Here is a 24,261-nt window from a genome sequence, read left to right on the forward strand (position 1 = left end):
GACACTCTCTTTTCCAGACTGTGCTTCCTATAGTCTCCTGTCCCGGTGAAGATGGACCCCCAGATCATTCAATCCTCTGACATTGAAGTCATCTTCCTGTTTCATCCTCGGCTGCCCCGGCCGGTACATTCTGACTGGGTCCTGGCTGGGTGAGGCGGCCCCTTCCTGAGCTTCCAGCTGTCTTGGTCAACTCTGCTCTGAGTCACCTTCTCTGTCCTGGGGCCAGCCCTCCCTCGCACTCCAGCTCTAAACTCTCGCTCATCCAAATATTTCTCCCTGCTTGCTTTTCCTTCCAGCCTGCTTGCCCACGTATCCTCTGGGCTGAAGGACATGTCCATATCAACATTTTAGTAAATAATGCTAAATCGTCTTCCAGAAAGTTTGCACCAGATAACACTCCTTCCAACTGTGTAAACATGTTTATTTCCCTACATCCTTGACAGTACTAGATGTCAACACACTTGAACATTTTTGTCTTAATAGGTGAAAAGAGACGTCACTTTTTATTTTGGTTTAGAATTCTTTGATTACGAATGAGGTTGTGCATCTTTTTGTGTGTTTATTGGCTGTATGTATTTCTTTTGTAGCAGCTATTTTCTTTGACCATTTTTCTTTTTTTTAAATCTTATTGATTTGTGTTTACTTTTTTAAATTAAGGGATGTAACTGTTGATTGCATATCTTGCATATGATATATCATGTTACAATATTTTTGTCTATAAAAATGTTTACATTTTAGTGACATATCTGTCTTTTTTTTTTTCCTGAGGAAGATTAGCCCTGAGCTAACATTTGTGCCAATCTTCCTCTATTTTGTATGTGGGACGCCTCCACAGCATGGGTGATAAGTGGCGTAGGTCCACACCCGGGATCTGAACCCGCAACCTTGGGCTGCCGAAGCAGAGCGCACTGAACTTAACCACCATGCCTCAGGCCAGCCCTTCTATCTTTTTCTTTATAAACTGGGTTTGGATTTCGCTTAGAAAGGCCTTCCCTCACTCCAAGATTATAAAAATAAATCCACTGGCAAAGTATTTTGGTATGAGGAGTGAGGTAGGGATCCAGGTTCCTTTTTGTCCTTTTGCATAAAGAGTAGCTAGTTGTCCCCACACTATTTTTTTTTAGTAATTCCTCTCACCCACTTATTTATAATGTCATCTTTCTAAAAAGTTAAATTACCATATACATGAGGACTATTTCTGTACTTTCTCTTCTGTTCTATTTGTCTAGCTGTTGATGGTTTCTTCAGTGCTAAACTTTAAAAAATTGTTTTCACATCAGAAGTGTTTCGGATCTGATAGGGCTAGCGCTGCCCGCCACCCACCCCACCTGGTCCCATAGCTCTTCCTGTTCAGAATTTTTCTGATATTCACCAATGCTCATTTTTCCTGATAAATTTTAGTAGCATTAATAAGTTCCCTCTGAAAATCCTTTTTATATTTTAATTGGCATTACATTGGGTTTGGAGATTATTTTAAAGTGAATTGACATATTTACAGCATTGAACTATCTTTGTCCTTACCTATTTGAGTTATAGCTTGTTGTACATGTCCTTTACTAGACTTTTAAAGGTTTTTTTCCCCACATATCGAAAGATCCTTCTCTTTTCCTCTTAAGTTTATAACTTGGTATTTAATGCTTTGGTTGGCATTTTTTCTTTCCTTATAATTATTTATTTTGATTCATAGGAAAGTCATTGACTTTTTAATATCAATTGTGTACTTTGCCATCTTATTTAATTTTCTCATCATTGCTATTTTTAGCCAATTCTTTGGCGTTTCTAGGTACACCGTGTATCACCTGGGCTGCCTCCTTCTTTCTAGTGTCTACGCCTGTCATTTCTTTTTCTCCTCTACTCACATTGACCAACAGGCCCAGAGGGACGTTAAATGACTCTGGTGACGGGAGGCCCCTGAGGTTGGATAATTACATTCAAGCTCATTTACAGTTGATATGTCTTCTTGATCAATTGATCCCTTACCATTATGAATATCTCCCCTTATCCCTGGTAATATTTCTTATTTCGAGGTCTACTTTGCCTAATATTAGTCACTTCAGCTTTCTTAATCAGTATTTCCATGGGAAATATTTCTTCGTTCCTTTTCCTTTAACATATCTGTGTCTTTATGTTTAAAGTGAGTTTCTTCTAGCTAGCACATAGTTCAGTCTTGCTTTTTTAACCCCGTCTGACAATTTCCGTCTTTTAATTGGAGGATTTAGACCGTTTACCTTTTACAAAAGCAGCTTTATTGAGATATAATTTCCATACCATAAAATTCATCCATTAAAAGTGTGCACTTCAGTGGTTTCTAGTATACACACGGAGTTGTAAGACCACTGCCATAATCTAATTTTAGAACATTTTCATCACCTTAAAAAGAAAGGTACCCATCATCAGTGACCCCCCACGTCCATGCCCCGAGCCTAGGCAACCAGTAATCTTTCTGTCTCTGTAGATTTGCCTGTTCTGGGTTTTTCATAACAATGGAATCATACACTACGTGGTACGTGGTCTTTTGCGACTGACTTCTCTCAGTGGACAGGATGTTGCGAGGGTCTTCCGCGTTGACACATGCGTCAGTACTTCTCCCTTTCAATTGCTAAACAATATTCCGCTGTGTGGTTATATCCCAATCGACTTATCCACTTATCAATTGATGGGCATTTGGATTTTTCCCACTTTTTGGCTATTCTGAGTAATACTGCTTGCACATTCTTGTGCAAGTTCTCGCACTTTCATTTTCATTTCTCTCGGGTGTGTATCTAGGAGTGGAGTTGCTGGATCACGTGGTAACTTTATGTTTAACCTTTTATTCACCTTCATTTTTGAAAGATATTTAAAAAAATCATGTATGGATGCCTTTTCAGCATCTATGGAGATAGTCATATGAATTTTCCACTTTTTATAGTAATAGATTTTTTAGAGTAATCGATTTCCAAATATTAAACCATTTTAAGAATATACTCTACTTTATCATAGTGGATTATTCTTTTGGTGTTCTGGTGAAATTGTCAGCTAATAGAGTTTTTAGGATTTTTTCATAAGTGTGACATTTGTAGGGTTTGTTTTTAGTTTTGGCTCTCTTTGACAGGTTTTAGTATCAATGCTATGTTTGCTACATAAAAGAATCTTGAAGCTTTCCTTCTATTTCTATATTCTAGAAGAGTTAAAGCGATCTGTTCCTTGAGTGTCTGGTAGAATTCTGTGGAACTATCTGGGGTTTTGAAAGGAGCAAGTCTTTGACAACTCTATTGAAATTGATCCATTAATATTTCTCTATCTTCTGTAGTCATTTAGGTAATTTGTATAATAATAATAAACTGGATTTCTGGACCAGCCAAGTCAAGGCCTCTGAGTACAGTGACAGCATCAAGATCACAACACCCCTGGAATCATACAGTATGTGCTTTTCGTGTCTGCCTTCTTTCACTCGGTATGCTATATTCCGACATTACCCATGTTGTTGCCTGATGGGGATAATCTTTGAATAGTAGTTTGTTTCTTTCTGCTGATTAGTAAATATCCCACTGTACGGCTATACCACAATTTATTTATCCATTCACTTGTTGATGGACATCTGGATTGTTTTCTGGTTTTGGCTATTATGAATTAAAGATGCATTGAATATTGTCGTACCTGTGTTATGGGCAGATGATTTTATTTCTCCCAGATAAATACCTAGGAGCAGAGTTGCTGGATCACAGGGTAGATGTATGTTTGACTTTTTTTTTTTAAAGATTTTATTTTTTCCTTTTTCTCCCCAAAGCCCCCCGGTACATAGTTGTGTATTCTCCGTTGTGGGTTCCTCTAGTTGTGGCATGTGGGACGCTGCCTCAGCGTGGTCTGACGAGCAGTGCCATGTCCGCGCCCAGGATTCGAACCGACGAAACACTGGGCCGCCTGCAGCGGAGCGCGAGAACTTAACCACTCGGCCACGGGGCCAGCCCCTATGTTTGACTTTTTAAAGAAGCCACCAAACAGTTTTCTACAGTGGTTGTACCCTGTTATCCTCACAGCGCGGTCTGAGAGCTCCAGCTGCTCCGCATCCTCACCCAGCCTGGTGTCCTCAGTCCTCTTTGCTCTAACCCTCTGTGCAGGCATACGGATACCTGCTTGTGGCTTTAATTTCCATTTCCCTGATGAAAAATGATATTGGATGAGCACTTTCTCATATGCTTATTTTATGTATCTTCTCTTGTGAAGTGTGTGTTCACGTCTTTTGCCTGTTTTTTGGCTGGGTTGTTTGTCTTTTTATTATTGAGTTGCAGGAGTTCTTTATTCCAGATGTAAATTTTTTTGTCAGATATATCTGTTATGAATATTTCCTCTCAGTCTGTGGCTTGCCTATTTCTTTTTCTTTCTTTTCTTTTTTTTTTTTGAGGAAGATTAGCCCTGAGCTAACATCTGCTGCCAATCCTCCTCTTTTTGCTGAGGAAGACTGGCCCTGAGCTAACATCCATGTCCATGTTCTTCTACTTTATATGTGGGACACCTGCCACAGCATGGCTTGACAAGTGGTGCATAGGTCTGCACCTGGGATCCGAACCAGTGAACCCTGGGCTGCTGAAGCAGAACGTGCAAACTTAACCGCTGTGCCACTGGACCAGCCTCTGTATTCATTTTCTTGATAGTGTATTCTGGTGAACAGAAGTTAAAAAAATTTTTTTTAAAATCACATTTATTACTGAAAACTTTTTTTTTTTTTTTTGGTGAGGAAGATTGGCCCTGAGCTAACATTTCTTGCCAATCTTCCTCTTTTTGCTTGAGGAAGATTGTTGTTGAGCCAACATCTGTACCAGTCTTCCTCTGATTTATATGTGGGACACTGCCACAGCATGGCTTGTCGAGTGCTGTGCAGGTCCATGCCCAGGACTGCCCCTGGGGTTCAAACCTGAGAACTCTGTGCTGCTAAAGTGGAGTGTGTGAACTTAAACACTGTGCCATGGGGCCAGCCCCAGAAGTTTTAAATTTTGATGAAGTCCATTTATCGACATTTTTTAGGGTCTATACTGTTTGTCTTTTCTAAGGGAACTTTGCAAACCAAAAGATTGAGAAGATATTCTCCTATGTTTTCTTCTAGAAGCTCTATCAATTTAGTTTATGTTTAGGCCCTGGTCCCTCTTAAATTGAACTTTGTATGTGGCGTGAGGGAGGGAGTGAGTCCCTCCCCACCACACACATACACACGTCTGGTTGTTTCTGTACCATTTGTTGGTGTCCTTGTCAAAAACCATTTGACCCTGTTTCGGACGCTCTTGATAGCTCTCTAACACTGAGCACCCCAGGTAAGAATGTGTCTCATGTAGTCTCTCTCTATTCAAAGTGAGGTCCCAAGATAAGGGGCCTCGCATCACCTGGGAGCTTGTCAGAAATGGGAGTCTGGAGCCACTCCAGCCCTACACAGCCCCAGGGGCTGCATAGGCACCTTACATTTTAGAAGCACTGGTGGAGATAACATTGAGAAAGGAGGGAAGTGTCATCATGATCCTCTGCTCCTGACAGCCTCCCCAGCATTGCAGGCTACGGGTCTGTTGACCAAAATCTCTCCTCGACATGCAAGACTTGCTCCCAGACTTAATCTCGGGGTCCCCTGCTCCCGACGTGTGCTTCATGTTCTTTGCTGCTGGAGGAGAGGGGAGGGGACTCACTCGCCCACTCCTCAGCCTCTAATACCCACAACCACCTGCTCACTCACCCGGCAGCTCCTGCCCTCTCCTCCACATCCGTCCTTCCACTCCTGAGCCTCAATTTCCTCAGTTACAGAGCACGGCAGTTACAGAGCACGGATCGTAATGGTCTCTCTCTCAGGAGCTAATGTGATGGGAAGTGATCTGAGGAGTTATCTGAGAAAGCACAATAAAAGTCAGTGATCGTCACGGCCATTTCAGAGCTGGTCCCCCGGGTGAAGCCCTGCACACGAGCCGCTTTCCCCCCGCAGCCCCACCCCCTGCACAGGGGCCGACTCGAGCCTCGCAGTCTCCCCAGCTCGACTTCCCCTCCCTCTCCGCGGCCCCGGCACCGCGCACCGATAAATCTTTCCCAGCACGTTGCATTGTTACGGCGAGTGGCCCTCGCGTCTGGCCGATCCTCCGCCCCGGCCTGCGAGGCCCTCAAATCCAGCAGCTCTGTCTTGGTCGTCTTTGAACCCCCACCCCCTGGCACAGTGGCTGGGACTTGGAGGGCGCTCAATAAACGTTTGCAAAATCGAATTATATGTTAAGCAAGTGTTCACTTCGCAGCACGCTGGGGGGGGGGGGGAAGCTTATGCGGGGGCGGTGGGGACAGAAGAGAAGACTGGTTGAGTCCGGGTGACGGGACACAAGCAGGGGGCTGCTCAGGGCTCGGGTGGGAGGACACTGAGGAGGGGGTACCACGCAGGAGAGCGGAGCCCGGGCCAGCAGAGGACTGGCGGTGCCAGACGCCGCGGGCTCCCTCAGCTCCTCCTCCTCCCCTTCCCGCGCCCCGTCCCTCGCCCCCTCCCCTTCCCCCTCCCCTCCCCTCCCCTTCCCCCTCCCCTCCCCCTCCCCTCCCCCTCCCCTTCCCCTCCTCCTCTCCCTCCCCCTACCCCTCCCCGCGCCTCGCCTCCTCGGGCTCAGCCACCCCCGCCCGGCGCGGCCGCGGCAGGGAGGGGCCGGGAGGGCGGAGCCAGCGGCGGCCGAGGCCCCGGGCACCCGCGCGGCTCCGGGTCGGAGAGCCGCGATCCCGGCGCGCCCAGGTAGGAGCCCGCGCGGGGAACAGACAAGGGACGGGGGCCGCGGCGGGTGGGGCCCGGCGGGGCGGGGAGGATGGGCCGAGACCGCCCCTCGTGCACACCGCAGCCTCGCGGCCCACTGAGCCCCCCGGGGGAGGGGGATCAGTCCCCGCCCCTCGGCCCCCAGCCTTCCTCCGCGCACCCGCCTCCCCCGGGAGCGCCCAGCTCCTTTCCCGCCGCTCGGCATCCTCCGAGGCAGCCCCGTGCGTCCCCCCCGGTTTCGTCTGTCCTTTTCCCATCCGCGCTCCTTGTTCGTCCCACAGGTTCCTTCCTTCCGAAGGCGAGCTGGAGTCTGTGCCTGGCCGCTCGAGGGTGGGGGGGAGCGGTGGGCACAGCTAGAAGAAGCCAGAGGGTGAGTCCGGCGTAGAGGGGGGGCGGTGGCTGGAGAGCCGGTACGATTCTTATTTATGCATCTTGGTGGCACCGGTGCTCGGGCGCAGTGGGGCTGGCTCCTTGTTTGCGGAATGAATGAATCATTACTCTCCTTGTCCCCTCTGGAGGAGGACTTTTTGAGGTCCACGTGCTGCAGAGCACGTTGAGGGGCCTGCTGAGACAGGGCTCCCTCCTCCCGCATCGGAGACTCTCGTTTCTCCTCCTCCTCTCTCCCTATGCTCGCTCCCTTCAGGTTGGGGCTTGGGGCTGGTGGGGAAGGAGGGAGCTTGAGGCCCAGCCAGGTACTTGTTGAAAGTGTCACAGGCAAGGGACTTCAGAGAGGCCTCTTAGAAGGTAACAGGGGAGGGGCGATGCTGTGGGGGACAGCACCCACTGTCAGGCAGGGGCCACTTCCCACCTCTGAGACCAGCCTGGAAGAGCCACCGAGTATGGATGCTGACCCCAAAGTTACTGAACTCCTCCAGGCCTCTGTTTCTTCATCAGTAAAATGGGAATATTAGTACCCATTCCTCAGAGCTTTGGGCAGACTAAGAAGAATGTCGTATGAAATCACCCAGCACAATGCTTGGCACCTTGGGAGCACTCCGAAAATCTTAGTTTTCTTTCCTTCCTCTGTGAAAAAAGTGAGCAGAGAATTAATTGTTTCCGTTGCCTCTGTCCCCAGAGTGGTCACGGACAGACACAGTACGTGTGTAATCACTGTTTGTTAAATGAATATGCTTGATGGAGCTTCATTCTCCCACCCCCTTTCTCCCAGAATCCACAGGCAGACTTGGGATCTGACCAGCACAGACATGCCGGTGCTGTCCGAGGACTCCGGTGAGCGCCTCCCCTGGCTGGGCCCGCCATAGCCCTGAAGACAGCCTGCCAGCAGGCCGGGACTGGAAGGAAAGCAGGCTGCTGCCAGCCTTGGCTCACAGGAGCTGCCCTGCCTCCAGGCCCTGGGAATGAGAGCCTAGGCAGAGAATGTCCACATGGCAGGGCTGAAGCGTTGTTTGGGGGTCCACTCGGGGTCCCCCATTGCATTTGCTGTACTTTGTTGTTGTCACACTGTCCTCAGGTTTGCATGAGACCCTGGCGCTGCTGACCTCTCAGCTCAGACCTGACTCTAACCACAAGGAAGAGATGGGCTTCCTGAGGGATGTTTTCAGTGAAAAAAGTCTCAGTTACCTAATGAAGGTAACAACTCTGGTTCATCCACCTGGTGAGGGTGTCCAGAGGGCTTCCTAGCTGACTTGGGGTCATCCTGGCCATCCGGCTGCCCCAGCAAGGTTTCACTAGCCCGCTATGCAGGGCTCTCTCTGATGCTGACCCGTTAGGGCCCCAGGCTGCAGCCTTAGGCATCCTCACAGCCGTGGGTGGGTTGTGTGGTGTCCAGGGTAAATCTGGGCAGCTGGCCTGGGAGGCCCCAGCCTGAAATCCGCTGTCTTTGCAGATTCACGAGAAGCTTCGCTATTACGAGACGCAAAGTCCAACCCCCGTTCTGCACAGCGCTGTGGCCCTCGCGGAGGATGTAAGCCCCAGGGTTTTCCTTACCGTGTCAGCCCCCCCCGTAGAGCTCCTTCGTCTTGACTTGTCACCGTTTCTTAGCCTAGGGGACATCAGGACTTGAGAGCCCAAAGATGAAGAGGCGTTTCCTTCCCTTCTCCTCCTCCCTGGGCCTGCTAACAGGCAGGGAGGAACTCGAGAGCCCAGGGCTGGGCCGGAGGCCATGGTGACATGATGACGCCCACTTACTCTGTGTTCCCGAGAGATTCTGTTTCCCAGCTGTGAAGTGAGAGCGTTTTGGTCAGATCAGCAGTTCCCAAACTGTCGAGGACTGGTGACGTGAATAGGTCAGATGAGCACCTTGCATCTGTGCTTTGGGGAGGCCCAATGTGAAGTCCTGGGGTCAAGGGACTTGGCAGTGCGTCCCCACTTACTGGCGCAGGCTTCTTGTTTTTGTTTTCTTCTTTTCCCCAAAGCCCCCCAGTACATGGTTGTATATTCTAGTTGTAGGTCCTTCTGGTTGTGGCATGTGGGACGCCACCTCAGCATGGCTTGATGAGTGGTGCTAGGTCCGCGCCCAGGATCCGAACCAGCGAAACCCTGGGCTGCCAAAGCGGAGTGCGTGAACTTAATCACTTGGCCACGGGGCCGGCCCCTGGCTTCTCGTTTTTTAAAAGAATGCTTCTTGGTGTCTTGTGGACCTGTCCTTTGTGTTGCCTGGTTTGGGAAAAGCTGTCCTGATTGGCTACTAAAGCCAGCTCCTGAATAAACTCACCTGACGCAGGAGATGGCCTGGCGAGGATGGGGCAGCCTGTGGGGGCAGGTCTCCGTGCCTTTCTCCAGTATGGAATGTATTAGGGGCACAGTGGGTTGCCGGGCTCCCAGGCTCAGCACCACCTCTACTACTAGCTCTGTGACCTTAAACAGATCACTCAACCTCTCTGAGGCCGACTTTCCTCATCTATAAAATAGGGTAGTGGTGAGGGCACAGACAGTAGAGCCAGATAAGCCCAGGTTCAAATCCTGGCTGTGCCACTTACAAGCTTTTCGACCTTGGACACGATATTTAATCTCTCTCATTTAATTCTCACCTGTGAAGTGGCAAAATAACGAGTATGAGCTACACTGAGTTCATCGTGAGAGTTCCGTGAGAAGGTCCACATGGGCGAATAGGGCCCAGTCATGGCTAACTAGGTCAGCCCGCGTTAGGATTACCCCGCAGAGCTGCATGCTCTTCTGACCCCTGGCAGGATTTCCCTGGGGGTGTCGGTCCTGGGGAGGCTGAGGGTCCGAGGCGCCCCGGGTGCTGTGGCGGTTGCTGGGAGGGCCCTTGGGTCTGAGGCCCGGGGTGCAGGCTCGCAGCAGCCGTCTGCGACCTTGTGTCTCCTTCCCCACAGGTGATGGAGGAGTTGCAGGCCGCCTCCGCGCACAGCGATGAGAGGGAGCTGCTCCAGCTGCTGTCTACCCCCCACCTCAGGGTAGTCACGCCGAGTCCCTGCCCACCCACGCATCTCGTGCCTCCTGGCATGGGGGCAGGAGAGAGCCCTCGGTCGGGAGGCTGAGGAGAGGAGACTCCTGAGGGAGGCGACCTCGGCGCCAGCGTCTGGCTGGTTGTCTCTCCGGCATGAGATCCGAGACCCCCCAACCACTGTGCAGCCCAGACCCCTGACCCGTGTGAGCTCTGGGGTCAGCCCTGCTTTTCTCTTGCTTTCCTGACAGGCCATGCTCATGGTACACGACACGGTGGCCCAGAAGAATTTCGACCCTGTTCTCCCCCCTCTGCCTGATAATATTGAAGAGGATTTTGAGGAAGAATCAGTGAAGATTGTTCGTTTGGTGAAGAACAAGGAACCCCTGGTATGTGGCATCCACCTCTCTTCCCCACCCTCTCCACCCTCTTCCTGTATCCCACCCCCACCCACCTAGAAAAGTGGGAAGGGACCCTCCTGAAGACTTTGGAGTGAGTGGTGGCAGCTTTGTCAGGGCTGCCACTAGTGGCCTCAACCGTGGCCAAGCTCCTTTGTGCAGTAGACAACCTGCACAGCTGTATATGGCAGCTTGATCATCATGCTCTGAACCAGAGGTTGGCAAACTACAGTCCAAGGGCTAACCCGGCCCACTGCCAGTTGTTGTAAATAAAGTTTTATTGGCGCCTGGCCATTCCGTTCATTTACGTATCGTCTGTGGCTGCCTTTACATCGCAACGACAGAGTTAAGTAGTTGTGATGGAGACCGTGTGGCTCACAAAGCCTAAAATATTTACATTTGGCTGTTGATAGAAAAAGCTTGCCAGTCTCTGCCCTGAATACTGAGGAAGCACAGGGCAGCAGCCATTCTTCTCCCCAGATGACAGATTGCTATCATTTTGGTCCTGGTTCAGCATTGATTTACGGAGCGAAGGGACAGAGTTGTTTATGAGATAGAGGGAAGCAGTGGAAGCCAGAGAATCGAGTGCTTGCCCTAGATAGTGCCACAGCTGGCTCTCTTCACTTCCCCTTTCACCAGATGGCCTCTGATGAACCGTGTCTGCAGACAGACGGGATCCTTCCTCTGCCTCTATTTCTCTACCTTCAAAATGGGGCCGTCGCCCATCGGCTCAGCAAACATGAGCCCTGCTGTGTGCCAGGCACGGTGTTGGATGCCGGCAGTTCAGAGATGGTTCAGACTTAGTCCTTGCCCTCTGGGAGTTTACAGGAGGGAGTGGCCAGGGGTTTCCTAGAAGGGATGATGCCCACGCTGAATTCCAACAATGGAACAGGAGTTTTCCAGGAGGAAAAGGGAGAGGAAGGGCCTCCCACAGGGTAGGACTGCATGGGCAGAGCCATGGGAAGGTAACCGGCATGGTGTTTCCAGGAGCTCTGAGCAGCCTGGGGTGCACATGGTGCAAGGCTGAGGGAAGGAGGGGAGGCCAGACCAGAGGAGGTGATAAAGAACCTGATTGTCCATACACAGTTGCTGAGCTTGATCCCAAAGGCAGTGGGGAGCCATGGGAAGGTTTTAAGTAAGAAATAACGTGACTAGACTTGCAGCTTAGAAAGATCACCCTGGCTACCGAGTAGAAAGTGGCCTGGAGGATGAGGCCAGAGCAGAGGACTGATTGGAAGGTGGGGGCCAGATCCTGAGGCTCAGAAACAGGGCTTGACCCAGGCCTGTGGAACAGGGAAGAGAAATCCAAGAAGTATTTCAGAAGTAAAATTAATGTCACTTTATGACTGCCCCAGTTTGGGCAGCAGTCTCGAGGGGCACCTAGGATAATGCCCAGGTGTCCAGCTGGGATGACTGGTCGACGCTGGGGCCATCATTCAAGAGGGAGAATAAGGAGGAGCTTAGGGCCTATGGAATTCAAGGGACCTGTGTGACGGCCAGGTGGAGATGCACAGGGGGTGGAAGGCTTATGTGTCCAGAGATAGAGACGTGGCAGCCGCCAGCATCCAGGAGGGGTTCAAAGCACGCCTGAGAGGTTGAGGCCACCTGGGGAAGGAGTATACAGCATGAGACAAGAAGAGGGCAGGGGTGAGACTCTGGCCCTTTCATCAACATTTAAAAGGCAGATAGAGAAGGACTCAGCAAAGGAGATGAATTGTCATTGAGAACTGGGAGAGGTGTCACCAGGGCCCAGGCTAAGGGAGAATTCCAGAGGGAGGGCGAGCCCCAGAATCAGACAGGAGGGAGATCAGAGGAGAGAAGGCTGAGGGTGGCGATGGAGCTGGCAGCTGGCGGGTCGGCAGTGCTTTTGCTGGTGTGTTTGAGGTTGTGGGAGGTGAGTGACTCAGAGGACAGGGAGCAGAGAGACCAGACACACACTTCTTCTTCTGAGAAGTTTGCTCCAAGGGAGCCAAGACTGGCTGCTGGCGGGTGGGGCCTGCAGGCTTTTTACTGATGGGAAAGACTTGATAATATTTTTAGGACCAGGAGAAGGAGCCAGTAGAGAGGGGCCATTGAGATTGTGGGAGAGGGAGGGCGGGGTTAGAGGGACCAGCCTAGATGGGAGGAACCCATCTGCCGAGATGGAGGAAAGGAGCAAAGGATGGACAGGGATGCTAGAAAGTTCGAAGGTCTAGCAGGCAAGAAGCCACGGGGTTCTTAGCTGAAGGCCTCTCTTTCCAGCAATACTTATCTTATGTACAGTCATGCACTGCATAACAATGTTTTGGTCAATGACAACACTCCCATACGATTGGTACCCGTAGCCTAGTTGTGCAGTAGGCTCTACCATCTAGGTTTGTGTAAGTGCACTCTATGATATTCACACAACGACGAAATGACCTGACGGTGCATTTCTCAGACTGCATCCCCATCATTAAGCGACGCATGACTGGACTTCAAATAGGTGACATGAATGAAGTGAATTATAAGTGTGCCAATGTGTTTGCAGTTACAGCGAATAATAAAATGGTTGGCATTTGTTGAGCGCTTACTGTGTGCTAAGTACCTTGCATGCATTACCTCATGTAATCCTTGCAACAACCCCGTGAGTTAAATGCTGTCCCACCCCGCAGAGGAAACAGACTCCGAGAAGATAAGGGGCGTCCTTGCTAAGGCCACATGCTTTTAGTAAATGGCAGGGTGGATTCAAACCCAGGGCCATCTGCCTCCAGAGTTTAGCTCTCCACCTGCCCGCTGCCCTGCCTCGCCGCAGTCCAGCAACGCGGTGCACACAATCGAGGGCTCATTAGTGCCTTTCTCATCCTAGACATCATCTCTGCTGAGCTTCATGGGCCAAGTGCTGGTCCTGAAGCTCTGGCTGGGGCGTAATTGGTTCCACTCGGCAACAGCAGGAGGCCCAGAAACCTGTGATCGGTTGGAGGCGGGTTGAAAATGTGCTGGCACATATTCTCCTCTTTATTAAATGTCTTTGCAAGTAGCAAGGACAGTGATCAGACAGAGAAAGCACTGGCTTGGGCATCACAAAAAGCTTTATTCCTCACCAGTGGGGTGACCTCGATGCTTGTCTTCTCTGGGCCCCGGTCCCTCACCCCTAATGAGATTCTCACAGTGCTGTTGTGCTTTGTGTAAACTGTAGAGTGCTGTACTGTACTAATGCAAGGTGTCAGTTTTATTTCATTCTCAGCATTGGAAAGGTCCCCTCTGATGTGTCCTCTAGGGTGGCGGAGGGAGGGACGGAGGAAGCTCTTTTGGGTCCAGAGAGTCAGAGGCTGAGGTTTGGGGCTGCTTCTTAGGAGGCTACGCGCTCTGTCTCCCATGCAGGGGGCCACCATCCGGCGGGATGAGCACTCAGGGGCTGTTGTGGTGGCCAGGATCATGCGAGGAGGTGCAGCAGACCGGAGTGGTGAGTGGCATCAATGCCGGCCTGGCCGAGATGGTGGCCATCATTCCCCAGCCTTTCCCTTTGGCCGCAGGACTCCTTTCCTCTTCCTGTCTGGTCTTCTGTTTAGGATATGCTTTGCTTTCTGGGAGTGGAGCTGGAATTCTCTTCTTCCCAAGCACAGCAGAAATTTTAATTGTTTGAAAATATCTCAGGTGTGGAGTACTTTGGGGGTGATCAGAAGGGCTCATGTGTTGGCTAAGCCCGAGGACTGAGGTAGTGAAGCATACAGCATGGGCTTGGCGGGGAATTCCTAACTGGGGCAGGGACACCCTTGCCCAACAGCCCGTTGCTGCTGTTACCGAGGTGGATGTTTCTGTCCCAGATTTGTTTGGGTGGAAAATGGATTGAGAATCATTAGTGTGTGGAAGAGCTACTAAGTTGGGAGACAAACCTCCTGAGGTCGGGGAGTGTTGCCCCAAAAGTCTGGGGAATTCTCGTTGTGACCATCCTAGACCAGTGCCTCTCAAACATTAACAAGCACATGAACACCCCGGGCATCTTGTTAAAATGCAGATTCTGAGTCAGCAGGTCTTGGGTGTGCCCAAGATTCTGTACTCCTAACCACCTCTTCGGTGGCGTTGATGCTGCTGGGCCAGTGTCCACTTTGAGTAACAAATAGGGGCTAATATACGGAGACACTTGTCGTTAAAGCCAGCGGACAGATGGGTGTAACACTTTTGACGACATCCTCCCTGATGCCGTTCATTTCCTTGTTAAGATTTGAGAAAGATGTTCTTGGAGTATGTCTGTAAACCCACGAAAGTGAGGAGTTAATGATATTTTTACCATGCATAGGTCATAGCAGAAAGAGCACCAGCTTTCTATGTCAAAAGAACTGTTTGAACACTGGTTCCATTATTCCTTAGCAGTGTGGCCGTGGGCAAGCTGCATAATTTTTCTGGATCTCAGCTGCCAAGTTGTAAATTGGGGGTTTCACCGGGTGGTTGTGAGGCTGTGATGCTGAGGGAGGCACCCAGTGTGCAGTAGGGCCTCACTTCATCACAGTCCCACTCACCGTTTTTAAACCTTGAGTCTGCCCTGCAGCAGGTTCCTCAGGCGGGCCCCGCAGTGCCCAGAGCTCAAGTTCTGGGGGCTGAGGCCCCCTTCTTGTGCTGACGGTCAGCCCCTCTGTCTCCTAGGCCTGGTCCATGTTGGAGACGAGCTCCGAGAAGTGAACGGGATTGCCGTCCTGCACAAGCGGCCCGACGAGATCAGCCAGATTCTGGTCCGTGCTGCACGTGTGCTGGGAGTGTTTTTTGGAGACACAAAGCAGGGTGCTTCCTGGAGCCAGGACAGATCTGGCTCAGTCTTCTTGTTTTCATGGGGAGGCCTCAGGCAAAGCAGCCTTACAGTGTGCCTGGGCTGCGGGGTGAGGGCCAGGAGGAGTGGAGCATGCAGACCACCAGCCTCTCTCCAACCTTCTCTGCAGCACAGCCACCCCCTCCCCCAGCCCCCTTGCCCAATGACCCTACTGGGAGGGCCCCCCAAAAGAGTCCCCTCTTCCAAAGGACTGAGGAATGTGGAGTACAAAGCTGAGCACAGGGAGGACCGAGAGCAAGGGCTCTGGGGTCAGCTGGTCCTGGGTTTGAATCACTTTCTAGTGTGCAGCCTTGGACGAGTCATCACGTCCTTCTGAGTTGCAGTTTCCTTTCCTGTGAAGTTGGCATACAGATGGTTTCTCAACCAATGTGTGCTTATCCTTAGGATGAAAACATCTGGGAAAGGACGCAGCACTTCACAACTGTAAGGGGATTTTAGAGTATTAAATGCTGGGACGAGAGCGACCTGAGTCCATTCTGGGGGTTCAAGTCGAAACCAAAATTGTGAAAAGCCCCGATCACAGCTTTGTCCTCTTTATCCTCGGGCATCCTCCCGCAGTGTGACATTCTTTGCTAACTTCTCATGGTTTGGGGAGCAGGACTAGGATGATCTGAAGAGAGGAGGCCCTCTCTTTAAGGCCCCCTCTGTAGGGGGCGCTGGTGGCAGGCAGGCCCTCCGGTCTCCCTGCCCCCACGGCCCTTTCCCTGGTTCTGGGCACTGAGTGCCTTGTGTTGCAGAGCGATGCAGGGCCGGGGAGACCATGGGGTGAGATGATTTCATGGACTGACAGCATCCTTCCTCGTGGGCCCCCCACATGGGGGTGCAGAGCCTCTATCCAGGAGAGGCAAGGGGAACCCCTGGCAAGGTAGAAGCAGCCTGAGATCGCATAGCCGGCTGGGGAAGATGGAAGCAAAGAGGGAAGTTCTGATTGGGCACCAGCCCCAAATCAGGCAGGAAGGAGGGAAAGGAAGCGGAGCTAGGTTATTAAAATAACCCTAGAGGGGCCAGCCCCGTGGTGCAGTGGTTAGGTTCTCACGTTCTGCTTCTCGGCGGCCCGGGGTTTGCTGGTTCGTATCCCGGGTGCGGACATGGCACTGCTTGGCACGCCATGCTGTGGTAGGCGTCCCACATGTAGGGTGGAGGAAGATGGGCATGATGTTGGCTTGGGGCCGGGCTTCCTCAGCAAAAAGAGGAGGATTGGCACTGGTTAGCTCAGGGCTAATCTTCCTCAAAAAAAAAATAGTAAAAATAAATAAAAACAAATAAAATAACCCTAGAGAAAAGGGAGAAGGGCAGCCGTCGGGGCACCCCTCGTCAGGAGGGCTGGCACATTGGAATTCAGTGCCTGCATTGTCCTCAGGTTCTCATTTAAAATCTTCTGTCTCTTTGTCCCATGAAAATGCAAATACTTGGTTTCTGAGTTTTGCTTTAGTTAAGTCAAGCCAGCGCCACGGTAGAAGGGTGGGCCACAGGGGAGGCAGTGCGTCTGACTGTCCTTCTGAACGTGAGTTTTCAGAGCTGGGAAGTGAGACGTGAGCTCATGGAAGGTTAGGCCTGGAAGGTGGTAAACCTGTGCCCTCTCTCCCTTCAGGCCCACTCGCAGGGATCCATCACCCTGAAAATCATCCCAGCCACCCAGGAGGAGGACCGCTTAAAGGAGAGCAAGGTATGGCGGGTGGGAGCGGGGAGGGCTCCCGCCCAGCCTCTGAGACGGTCATTCGGGAAGGGATCTCGCGTCTGGTCCCCGGAACGTGTGCTCGGGAGAGAACTGTGAATCAGTCACAGTGTGACTCATTTGTTTGTACCCTGCCTCTTTCCAACCAGGGTTTGACGTAGCTCACTAATAAAAGACAAGCTTCTTTTAAGTGAAGTAGAAAGTCAGGGCCGTGCGGAGGAGAAGGTACCAAACGTGCTGGCTTTGGGACCAATTCAGTAGCTGCCATTTGTTCAATTTTCCGTTGAGCCTACCGTCTTGGGCGCCTCTTCTGTGCCGGACGCTCTGCCAGGTGCTGGGGACAGGGACGGTTAGCAGCTTTGAGGGTCCTGGTCCAGAAGAGGAGTGCTAGGAGCAGGACTTTCCTCGCTGTGTGCTGAGTGCTTCGGAAGGAGTCCGTGTGGAGTTGCGGGCGCCTGGGAAGGTGTTGCGTCGTAGGGGTGTTGGAACGAGGCTTGAGCCAGGTGAAGATGAGTAGGACCTCCCTGGTGAGGAAGAGGTGGAGGGATGCTTAGGGGGAGCTGCGCATGCAGAGGCTCAGAGGAATGGAGAGCAGTGTGGTTTGGGGTTGGTGAGAACTGTGAGGGGGCTGCAGGGAGGGGGGCGTGCTGGGGACATGGGTCAAGGCTACCCTCTGAATGGCCTCAGATGTTTTAAGGGTTTTGGTACAATCCCTACATAGTTTGGGGTTCAGAAGCCAAGCCTGAGACCAAGATTCCAGTGCACATGGTTTATTTGGAGGTGACCCCAGGAAAAGCCGGTACAGGAGCGGGGAAGGGAAGGCGGCCAGTGCAGCAAAGGGTGTGTCGTCAAGCACATTACCACTGTGGGCTTCATGCTGCTGGAGAGCTCGGGCTCCCCTGTAGACACGTGCCTCCATCATCCCACCCCAGAGTCCGAGTCGCTGGGGGCATCTGTGCACCACCTCCCAGCAGGCTGCATGAGGGGCTTGATCGCCAGCAGCTCCTGCCTGCTGGATTAGGATAGAGCAAATCCCAGGGGCCAGAGGAAGCCTTTGGGCAGAGATGCCGGTGCTGGCAGCTGGAAGTCAGCCTGGGGTGCACTGAAATGGTGAGGCCCTGCGGGATATGGGAAGGCACCCCACAACCCAAGTACAACCCAGTAGGCGGTAAGAAGCGCTTAAAGATGTGTTTTTTGTTGTTGTTTGTTTGTTTTTTAAAGAGGGGAGTGATGCAACCATATTTGTGTTGTGGAAAGCCCCCTGGGATAGCCACCTGGAGAAGCAGGGAGTGGGTAGAGCCTGGAGGCGGGAGACCTGGCAGGAGACTGGCGTGAAAGCCCAGGTGAGGGATTAAGATCTGAGCTGAGGGGCTGGCAGAGAGGATAGCAGAGGCATTACTTTGATTTCAAGTAAATTTGGATCTGAACTTCCTGGCAGCCGAGGCAGAAAGGAGACCGTAATGAATTACAGACTCTTCATCAGTGGATGGAAGGAAGCGTGCCAGTTTTTCAAGAAAGCTGATTCCCAGCCCCGGCCTCCCAGTATGAGAAAAGGGACATTACGGCACCTGGCACAGAGTTCATGTCAATAAATATTTTGATGAATGGGGGTTGATAACGGACAATGTCTTTGATGTCAGTTTTTGCAGCAAATGAAGACATAATCTTTACATGGCTCGTTTCTTTTTTGCGCTCTTCTGTTGACTCCCAGGGTGTACATGATACGGACTCTTACCTGAGGGAGGGTGGTTCTTCCTGGGACCAGCTGATGCGGTCCTCATCGGCAGCTTTCGCAGGTTCTAACTTGATACAGGGAGAGAACTTGGTTTTCCTGGAGGACAAAATGGGTATCCTGTCCCCTAGCCCATCCTTCCTAAACATTTCTTCTTGCCCAGGATCTTGATCTGGGCCGGCCATTTAAGATTATACTGTCCTCTGAGTGCCTGGGACCCTGGTAACATCTATGGCTGGATGAGGGTATCTATCCTCACAGTGTCTGGCCAGAAAGTTCTTATAGTCGTCCAGCTGAATCTAGGAATATGATTTGGATGTAAGGAAGCCCTCTAGCCTTTTTTTTTCTATTTACTGTTAATAAAAATAAATAAAATAAATTTATGCCGCTGAATGATAGAGGGGGTGACTTCAGGGTAAAGGGGAGTCTTGGGGTTTGGCCGAGTATGTGACAGATGAGGCAGGAGTGAGTTGTAACACCCGTCGATGTCAATTACCCACTGAAGAGTAACGAAGAGGAGTCAGTAACTAGTTTTGTTGATGTTCATGTTCTTACGGAAGCATCCAGATTACTTACTTGCCAGATGGCTGCTGACTTCCTCGGGGGCAGTGAGCATCTCAGAGGTAATGCTGGAGTTACAAATTGTGCTTGCCTTTACTTTTTGTTCCCAGGACTAATTGTTGCCTTGTGCGTGCTAAGAGGCCTTTCTGGGGACAGCAGATCTGGTAAATAAGGAAATATTTAGGTTGGAAAGAGAAATTCAGACATGGGGCCCATCTATTCATTGTCTGATTCTTGATGGATTTTCTGACTGTAATATTTAAAATGGTGGAAGAAGAAGAAGAAACAGGTGCAGTGTGTTTCTGACTGGCTTTCTATTCCCAAGGCTACTTGTTCTTTGTAACTGTGAACGGTGGTTGTCTTTTGCCTTCGATGTGGCGTCGCGCATCTTTGCTTCCAGCTTGAAGGCCCCTCACTAGCCCCTCCTCTGCAGGTGTTCATGCGGGCCCTCTTCCACTACAACCCTCGCGAGGACAGGGCCATTCCCTGCCAGGAGGCAGGCCTGCCCTTCCAGCGCAGGCAGGTCCTGGAGGTGGTGAGTCAGGACGACCCCACGTGGTGGCAGGCCAAGCGAGTCGGCGACACCAACCTTCGAGCTGGCCTTATTCCCTCCAAGCAGTTCCAGGAAAGGTGGGTCTGGGGTGTGTTGTAAGGGGGTGGTTCTGGAGTGGCCAGAGGCATAGGTACATGACGAAGCCCCCGATCTCTGCCAGCACAGCCAGAGGGGCCCACTGTGTGTTGTTCCCTGAGGTGAGTACCAATTACGCTTGTGTTTTTCCTTCTTGACCCATAACCAGAGGTGATGACTCTTTGAGATTTAAATAAATATATAGAAATCTGTTATTAAATTAGTGTATATTTTATGATATATACTTAGAGAAAATTGAGAAATGAAATATAAAAATACAGAGGAGGAAGAGGAGGAAAAGAAAATGACCCAGTCTTGCCACTATCTAAACAGCACGATTTATTTCCTTCTTGTACCTTTTATGTGTGTTACATATGGAATTTGAGGTCTTGCTTTTTTTTTAAAGATTTTTTAATTTTTTCCTTTTTCTCCCCAAAGCCCCTGGGTACATAGTTGTATATTCTTATTTGTGGGCCCTTCTAGTTGTGGCATGTGGGATGCTGCTTCAGCATGGCCTGATGAGTGGTGCCATGTCCGCACCCAGGATTTGAACTGATGAAACACTGGGCTGCCACAGCGGAGTGTGTGAACGTAACTACTTGGCCACGGGGGCCGGCCCCGACGTCTTCCTTTTTTTTTTTTTTTAACAACATTTTGACATTAGTATTTCCCACATTATTGCCTATTCTTTATTGTGTGATGTTAGTGGCTAAATATTTAATCGGGGGATACACCATTCATTCCTGGGCAGCCAGTATTTATCAGGAGCTGAGCTGGCCTGTGCCAGGCATCAGTTTAGCGGGAAAGTCACACCTGGTTCAGATGGACACTTGCTGTAGGTGTGATGGGTGTGCGGGAGGAGGACGCAGGGCTCTGCCAGGCCATGGTAGGAGGATTGGCCCTGGTCCAGGCATTCGGGGAAGCCTTCTCCAGGAAGGGTCGTACCTAAGTGGCTTCACTCCTTCTCTGTGGCTGAACACCTCCAGTTGTCCCTGGTGCTTCACTGCTACAAGGCTACGATAATGATCTTCACATAGGCTGTTCCTCATATTTCAAATGATTTCCTCAGGAGAGATTTCCCAAGCGTAAATCCTGGGTCGGAGGGGGTGGCAGTTATGGCTGCCTTGCCTCCCCTGAGGTTTGTAGCCCTCTTCCATCTTTTTGGGTCTGGAATGTGGTAACGAGAGACCTCAGGGTTCAGCCGTTTCAGTGCCCCTCATGGTGTGGTCCCCAGGTTGGGCGCATCAGCATCCCCTGGGAACTTGGTAGAAATGCAGGTCCCTGAGCCCTGCCCCAGACCCGCTGAGTGAGAGACGCCGTGAGCAGACTCTCAGGTCTGTGTTCTGGCAGACGTGCCAGGTGATGCTGAGGTGCTGAAGTTTGAGAACTCCTGCTCTATTTTCTCAGAGGAGCCCCAGCCCCATCTGCTCCTTTGGCTTCACAGGTCTTGAGGGAAAGCTCGTTAGCTGCATTTAAGTGTAGAAATCTAGACTCCTCCAAGAGCCCAGGGCGTTTTCTCAGCTCAGAGACGAGGCTTTGGCGGCTGCCTCTGTGCTGGCGGCCATGTTGGATAATGTGCCAGGCTGAGGGGAGAAGAGTGTCGACTTAGGGTCACTTTTGCCCTCTGCTTCTCCTGGGCATCGTTCTGCCATTTTCCAGCTTCCTCAGAGATGGGAAGGCCGAGTGAGAGTGGAGAAGGGGCCTCCCTTCCTTGAGAATCAGTCACGGGAAAGTAATGACCAATCACTGACCGTGGGCACTGGGCTGGATCCCTGGGTGTGACCATCTTGGACTGTGTGAGCTTCTCCCAGAACGAGAGACTCGAACCCGTGTTTGTGAAAGTTTCCCTCTTCAATGGAACTCGGTGCAAAGCAGGAGACCCTTGGCGTGCCAGGCTGTGCCACCTGTGGGATCCGGGCCTCGGTTTCCTCAAGTTTTCCAGAAGGCTCCCTCTGACTGGTTCTCTGGCCCAGCTCATGGGCCTGCCCATCCCCTTGTGTCCTTGCAGGCGACTAAGCTACCGGAGAGCCACAGGCACCCTGCCGAGCCCCCAGAGCCTCAAGAAGCCCACCTGTAAGTAGACTGGCAGGGATGGCACTTCAGGGAGGGGCTGGGGTTAGGACTCAGGGACTTTGTGTGGGGAAGAAGCAGGCACTTGGCTGGAGGGGGCACCAAGGGTCTTGTCTGAGCTTCTAGGCCTCCAGCGGGAGGAGGAGGTTGGGAGAGGCCTGAGGAGGGGAAATGGGGGGCAGCTGGGGAGAGCTATTCCCCGGAGGGGAGCTTCTCCCTTTGGGGTCCATAGATGATACTGGGGGGGCATGTTAACACCTCTCCCAAAATTGTGTGCAAACCTCTGTGTGTGTGTGTGTGTGTGTGTGTGTGTGTGTGAGAGAGAGAGAGAGAGGGCCCATAGCTTTCATTAGATTCCTGAGGAGCTCTCTGACCCTCTGATCTAAGAGCCACCACTGTTGGAAGGGGACGGAGATGGCTATGAGTGATCTCATGCCTGTGTGTCAGCGGCCGCAAATAAAGGATGCCCAGTTAAATTTGAATTTCAGATAAACAGCAAAGTGGTTTTTAGTATATCCCTTGCAATATTTGGGACATGCTTATCTAAGAAATTCTTTGTTGTTTATCTGAAATTCAAATTTAACTGAGTGTCCTGTATTTTATCTGGCAACTCTACTCTGTGTAGCATTTTACCTTCTAGAAAACACATCTACCTACCTTCTTGCCTTTTAATCGTCACAACAGCCCTGTGAAGTGGTGGAGTCGGGGCATCCCCTTTTCCAAGATGGGAAAACGGAGGCTCATGAGGTCAAGGGAGTGGGGCTGGGGTCGCCTGTTCAAGGGTCTGGCTAGAGCCTCCAGGTTACAGCCCAGTGGGGAGAGGAAGCTTCCCAGGGTGCAGCCTCTCTGGCCCGGGAGCCTCTGAGCCGAGTGAGGGGCCGGAATGGGCGCCAGGTGACCAGGGTGCAGCTGGCCCACAGCTCGGCTCTGCGCTGCTCCATCCTCTGGTATCTGCATTTGCCCAGGCAAGTCTGAAATCCCAGAAAAGAGAGAGCAGGTCCTGGTCGCACTGCAGGCATCCTGGAGTGGGCTGCTCCCCTGGCTCGGAGGCCGCTGCCCACGGCCACTTTCCCCGACCTGCTCCCAAGTCGGAAGCGCTGCTGAGTAACTTGGCCTTGAGGCTGCCCACGCCAGTGATGAGCTGGCTTTCTTTGGGCTGCTAATGAGACACACACAGGAACACTAATTAGAGAAAGTCTTGGTTTAATAATGTACTGCAGCTCAGATCACAGGCTTGTTGGAGGAAAGAAAGGGGACAGATGGGGGCTCCTCAGGCACACGAGGCTGTGGCTGCCTCTCAGCCGCAGGGCCTCCGGGTTCCCCTCCACTAACACTGTTCCATCTGTCTTTTGTGCAAACCACAGATGATCAGCCTTGTGACAAAGGTAGGCTGGTATTTGTCCCCTACGCGCACAGACAAGGTCCCTTTTCTGTGGAATGTCTGGGGCTGGAGGGGGCTTGTTTCCTCCCCTGCTCTGGGGTGGCTGTGCCCTTCTGGCTCTTTCCATGCCTCTCCCTGCGCTGCCAGCCGGACCAGCCTGTGTCCTTGCGGCACGCGGAGCCAGTGGGGACAGAGCTCCTGCCTGCTGACCGGCACGCGGGGCCCAGCCTTCCCCGGACTCTGGCCGGGCTGACCATGTGACGGCCCAATAGAAGGCAAGAGACGAGGGGGTGGGGCGGGGGGCAAAAGTCCCCCCCTTAGTCGCACTGATCCCATTCACAGGGGCTGGCCTGGGCCTGGAAGGGCTGTTTGGGCCCTAAGCACAGAGCACTGAGCGAAACAGAAGAACTTGTTTTCCTGGGGTGGCCAGGACATGGCATTTCTCCCAAGCTCCCCTGAGACACCATCCCAGAGGGCTCTGCTGGGCCATCCCCGGCCGGGTACCTCTGGGCCAGGGTGTGTGTCCAGCCTGGCTCACTGGCCTCCCTCTCTCTGTTTGGTTCCCAGAGACCTGCGACTGTGAGGGGTACCTCAGGGGGCACTACGTGGGTGAGTAGACAGACCCCCATCCCACGCACAGCCCGCCGTGGGCTCTGCGTGAGGAAGAGAAAGGCAGAGTGATCGGAGCCCCAGGAACCCTTCAAGAGCAGCTGGGCCTGTGGGCCCCGCATTTCCCTGCGGTCTCTCAGCCAGAGGACGGGCGAACCTGCCCAGACCTTGGGGCCCCCCCAACTTTCGCCCAGCCACCGGGAGCAGAGCCCTGGCAGGAAGGGGGCATGGACCGCTACATTAATACCAATTTTATTATTATCGTGGTCTCGACTGTATTCCGTTCAAAGTTTACGCCACCCCACACAGTGAGGGAGCCTTTCA

The 24,261-nt window shown here is 51.8% G+C and overlaps 1 protein-coding gene and 1 long non-coding RNA gene across 3 annotated transcripts in view; one reads left to right on the forward strand and one right to left on the reverse strand.

Annotated features, from left to right (window-relative positions):
- Positions 1–1,752: 1,752 nt before the first annotated feature.
- On the reverse strand, positions 1,753–6,158 carry LOC139073880 (uncharacterized). The gene is made up of 3 exons (XR_011522982.1): positions 6,027–6,158; positions 5,696–5,843; positions 1,753–4,637 (listed from the first exon to the last, which is right to left on the reverse strand). It is a non-coding gene; the product is annotated as an uncharacterized lncRNA (long non-coding RNA).
- Positions 6,159–6,570: 412 nt separating this feature from the next.
- Positions 6,571–24,261, forward strand: part of MPP3 (MAGUK p55 scaffold protein 3) — a 32,984-nt gene continuing 15,293 nt past the window's right edge. Inside the window, exons 1-14 of one of the 2 annotated variants that reach the window (XM_070560394.1) lie at positions 6,571–6,715; positions 7,015–7,103; positions 7,902–7,963; positions 8,205–8,323; positions 8,580–8,657; positions 10,030–10,110; positions 10,352–10,489; positions 13,841–13,922; positions 15,101–15,186; positions 16,873–16,947; positions 19,683–19,879; positions 21,886–21,950; positions 23,312–23,332; positions 23,896–23,937. In XM_070560394.1, the coding sequence (XP_070416495.1) occupies positions 7,939–7,963; positions 8,205–8,323; positions 8,580–8,657; positions 10,030–10,110; positions 10,352–10,489; positions 13,841–13,922; positions 15,101–15,186; positions 16,873–16,947; positions 19,683–19,879; positions 21,886–21,950; positions 23,312–23,332; positions 23,896–23,937 (1,009 nt within the window). In that variant the 5' untranslated portion in view covers positions 6,571–6,715; positions 7,015–7,103; positions 7,902–7,938. The remainder of the gene's footprint in view (positions 6,716–7,014; positions 7,104–7,901; positions 7,964–8,204; positions 8,324–8,579; positions 8,658–10,029; positions 10,111–10,351; positions 10,490–13,840; positions 13,923–15,100; positions 15,187–16,872; positions 16,948–19,682; positions 19,880–21,885; positions 21,951–23,311; positions 23,333–23,895; positions 23,938–24,261) is intronic. The other variant, XM_070560393.1, reaches the window with a different exon arrangement.

The sequence above is a fragment of the Equus przewalskii genome, chromosome 10 (genome assembly GCF_037783145.1).
Source record: "Equus przewalskii isolate Varuska chromosome 10, EquPr2, whole genome shotgun sequence".
NCBI lineage: Eukaryota > Metazoa > Chordata > Mammalia > Perissodactyla > Equidae > Equus > Equus przewalskii.